Here is a 4,267-nt window from a genome sequence, read left to right on the forward strand (position 1 = left end):
TAAAAATCCTAAGTTTCACACAATTTATTTATAACATAATATTTATTACAGTATTCATTATTACCTCATCAAAAGTTTTGTATAAGCTTTAAGAACTCAATATGTATATATACTTAAAACATGGTATACACAGTGCGATGGTCAAGGTGACTTTGTAGACAGAGGTAGCGGACAAAATAGTGGCATTAGGGGTGCTTTCTGATACCCGCTTTCAATACCCAGCTTTTAAAGTCCTTCCACAGTGTTTCATGTGATTCATTAATTGAGGGTCATTCACTGCACAAGTGTCTTACGAACCGAAGTAGAAAGGTCACGGGTCAAAGTAAGAATTGGGTATAACTCAAGAAATGGCTCTTCATATCAGCCTCCCCCCAGTGGCACGGCGGTATGTCTGTGGACTTACTTAAATGGTACTACGTATTGTTAGAAACTACACACAAAAGCTTTTACAAAATAAAAACTGCTCCCGAAGGTTGACAGTATCAAGGAAACTAACATGTGTGTGGAAAACGTGGATATTACATCAGCCGTTGACACAAAACTAAGGAGACAATATAGTGAAGATAAGAGAAGCTAAACTTCCCCAATTTATATAAGAAAAGCATTATTCAAACAAAGTAGTTCACAAGTAAATTAAAGGAGGTCATTGATGGAAGCCATCCTGGTGGTTGACGTTGGTTCTACAGCTATTACTGTTTGACCTGACCTGTTAACGAAAGCTAGAAAATTGTCTCTAAAGATGGAGCAAGAAGATGGATTGATTCAAACAGTAAGTGGTCATAAAGTTTCAGCAAATGGAAAGTCTGAAACTGACTTCACTGAGGAAGCTTCTCTACACGTCATCATATATGGGTAATTGACACTAAAGAAGAATGCATTCTGGAAAAAGACTTCAGAAGCACAATGCAAGGATAGTCCTGCTTCTATTATTATTTTAGTCTAACCAGGAAATCATTGTGTGCTGCATGACAACTACACTACCAGAGGTTAAGATTCCATTGACAACAAGAGCGGAAGCTCGAGATAATAAAGATAACCAATTTTAAGTTCAATACTAGATAAATTAGAAAGCTAGTTTATACAACGTGATGGTTTCTGGATATATGTAGGCGGTTGAATGACCAATTGGTTGGTTTTAGTAATGCCTTTGTCTGGAGTAAGTCAACTTTCTCGTTAGCTCATTTCCGCGATGAGATAAGTTCAAGATGGTACCACAGGTGGATTCCCTCGATCTTTAGTCTAGAGAACTTCCTCTGTGACAAAATGGATAGTGATGATAAGGACAAGAAGTTGTTCCATCTTTTTATCATAATTCACAGAAAATAAAACGAGCCAACTGAACTGGTGAGTGAAAAGTCTTACGATTAGGGTGCTAGACTCGCCATCCGTGGGTTGCAAGTTCGAATACCGTCACCGAACGTGGTCATCCTTTCAGCTGTGCGGGGCATTGTAATGTGATAGTCAATCCCACTTTTCTTTGGTAAAATATTAGATCAGGCAGTAGGTGGTCTTGACTAGTTGTCTTCCCTCTAACCTATCACTCTAAGTAAGAACGGCTAGCGCAAGTAGCCTTCGAGTAGTTTTGAGTGAAATTCAAAAACAGAGAAACAAAAACACCTTAGAGACAGTAAATGAGCAAAGAAATATTTTGCTTCGTTAAGCAAAATCTGGATTTTAATTTTCATATACTTAATCAATAATTTAATGTTTGTAATGTATTTGTTTATGAATATTAATATTATTTACTATAAAGAGTTACTTCATTTTAGTTATGAGAATTTCAGCTTATATGTTAAACGACTACTTGTGTAATAGCATTGTTCAAAAGACATCACAATCCAAGGAGGACAGTGTTGTAGGTTATATGTTTAATTTAGGTGTTTGTATTGATATTTAACCGGAGGGAATTTGACGTCACGTGATGAGGTGTTGCTTTTGCTAACTGTCAAAAAGACTCGCAGATCAATAATTATATATTTTAACCTAACTTGCATTTTATACTGCTCGAACTGTTTTGAAACTTTAACAAAATTTCAGACGGTGTAATCAGTGCATGGTTTAGTCAGCTTGTTGCTGTCAGCCATTTAATCAGTTCAGTGCTGTCAATTTTGAAATAGTTTTTGCTACGAAGTACAATAGATACGAAACTTGTAAGTGAGTGACATTTCTGTTTAGACGTTGTGAAGCTAGGCCAATCGTTAGTTACTTAAACCGTGGAACATGTAGAGCTTTAAGTTTAAGAAATAAAACGCTCCTCTCATCATTAAGTGGGCTGGACTTCGCGCTTATCTTTTTATGTATTTTTTAACAAATAGTTCGAATGCACACAACCAACAATATTAATCGTCACAACCTGTTTAGTTTTTTGGTGGATTCAATAACAAGTTCATATACGTTTTCTTGACTATCAAAATATAAAACACTCTTCATTTATAAATAAAGAACTATTGTTGATATCCGCTGAAGATAAAAATACGTTTCCTCACCAGATAGCGCTCCCGTCGCCACAACCAGTCGGTCATGAGTTTCGTTGTTCCACTGATCATTAAAGGTAAAACAGTTTCCGTGGAGGTACGTCCAGAATTTCGAGAAATTTCTATCAGATATTGAATGTATTCCGTTATCGGTGTTTCCATTTTATCATGTGTTACCTCAATTTAAGTTACAAATATACACATTATATTAAAATTAAATACACGATTGATGAAACTGTATTAGGTACAGAAATAAAAACATGCACGATCATAGCGTTATGAATAATATCAGACTAAATCACTTAACAAAATAAATAAAATGACAAAGCAAAGTAAGTTACACATGTAGCTATATATATATATCTTCAATCAGTGATCTTTTCAAACAAGTCGAAATCCTATCTAAGTTTACAATACGTTTTTTTTCTTGACTCCAGCTATTTTCTTTACTTTTCCACTGGCTACGTCATGTGAAATGTACTTATCAACCTACACAAACTTCACAAGGAAAGGTTTCTTATACAGATAGAACACACCACCTAAGAAATCAATGTGTAATTTTAGGTATAAAGGCAGTTAGTGTGTAGGTGGGATGATTCTCCCACGATTACTCTGACTGTCGCATTAGATAAATCACTTTTTCTCGCTTTTATTTTTCTGTAGCAACTTTGATTTAGCCGGAGTGTAAACGCTTTTAACGAACCTGTATTTATGAAGATAATCTGAAGTATTCGAATACAACGATCAATATTAAACCGGGTTTAGCAAGGTATTGTACATTATATTAAAATCTGTAATCTGTCTTACCACCAAAAATCATTAATTTTAGCCTTTAAGCAACTATATACACCCAGTAATTTCATAAACGCAATGCGCGCTCTTTGCAACTTCGGCGTTATACTGATGACGGAGAGTCTTGTACCAAGTTTTAGGGTTACTATTACCTAACATTTAGATAAATTATTTAATAACACCTTTAATATGTCAAGAGAATTAAACTAAAATGATGTATCAAGTGAGAAAATGTACACAGGAGTTAAAACAAATTAGTCATTTTTCTCGATTAAAACTAATCAAACGAAAAACAGACGCTAGAGTAATAAGATATTCCTGTGTAACTTTGATTGCAGGCGGCGCTTCTGACGAGGTTAAACTATTGAGGTTTCTCATCTGATTTGATTAAGCCTAGATGGCTGTTCATATATCAAAGTCTAGCTCTTTCTTTCATCCTTTAAACAGGGAGTGTTGAATAGTTACGACTGAAGCTCATGAATCGAATCAAAGAACATGTCACAGAGGATTGCTAGACCGTAATATGCTTTAAATATGACAGAAAAAATAGTAATCTCTTTATTACTCCTAATACAACAAAGAACATGACACAGAGGCTTGCTATCTCAAACTGTGTGTGAGAGAGGAAGATAACCTCTTTACTGCCCCTAATACAAAAAAGAACATGCCACAGAGGCCTACTAGCTTTAACTGTTTGAGAAGAAGATAACCTATTGTTACGACAGCGGAAGTCACGTGACTCTAGTAACACGTCATGATATTCTCGAAGGATCTGGACTTTTCCTGGCAACTCTAGTCTTTTCTAGGCGCCCTCTATTTTAGCATATAAGCCCGGCAGATAATTGCATATAGACAGATATAGAGACAGAGAATTGAGTCAAGTGAGCGATAGTGACCGTAAGTAAAGTGCGTGAATCGTTACGAATTATAGCGTGTGTTGAAGTTAAAGTAACTGTGGAAAGTAAGTGTATTACAAAGTTTGTAACGAGAAAGAATAAACT

General features: G+C 35.5%; 1 protein-coding gene across 2 annotated transcripts in view; it reads right to left on the reverse strand.

Annotated features, from left to right (window-relative positions):
* LOC106473876 (degenerin deg-1-like) overlaps nt 1-4,267 on the reverse strand; it is a 44,146-nt gene that overhangs the window by 22,737 nt on the left and 17,142 nt on the right. For both annotated transcript variants that reach the window (XM_022402270.1, XM_022402268.1), the window contains exon 4: nt 2,487-2,596. Coding sequence is in view for 1 of the 2 variants with exons in the window: in XM_022402268.1 (XP_022257976.1) it covers nt 2,487-2,596 (110 nt within the window). In the remaining variant the exon portion in view is untranslated. The remainder of the gene's footprint in view (nt 1-2,486; nt 2,597-4,267) is intronic.

Source organism: Limulus polyphemus, unplaced genomic scaffold (genome assembly GCF_000517525.1).
Source record: "Limulus polyphemus unplaced genomic scaffold, Limulus_polyphemus-2.1.2 Scaffold6588, whole genome shotgun sequence".
Lineage (NCBI taxonomy): Eukaryota > Metazoa > Arthropoda > Merostomata > Xiphosura > Limulidae > Limulus > Limulus polyphemus.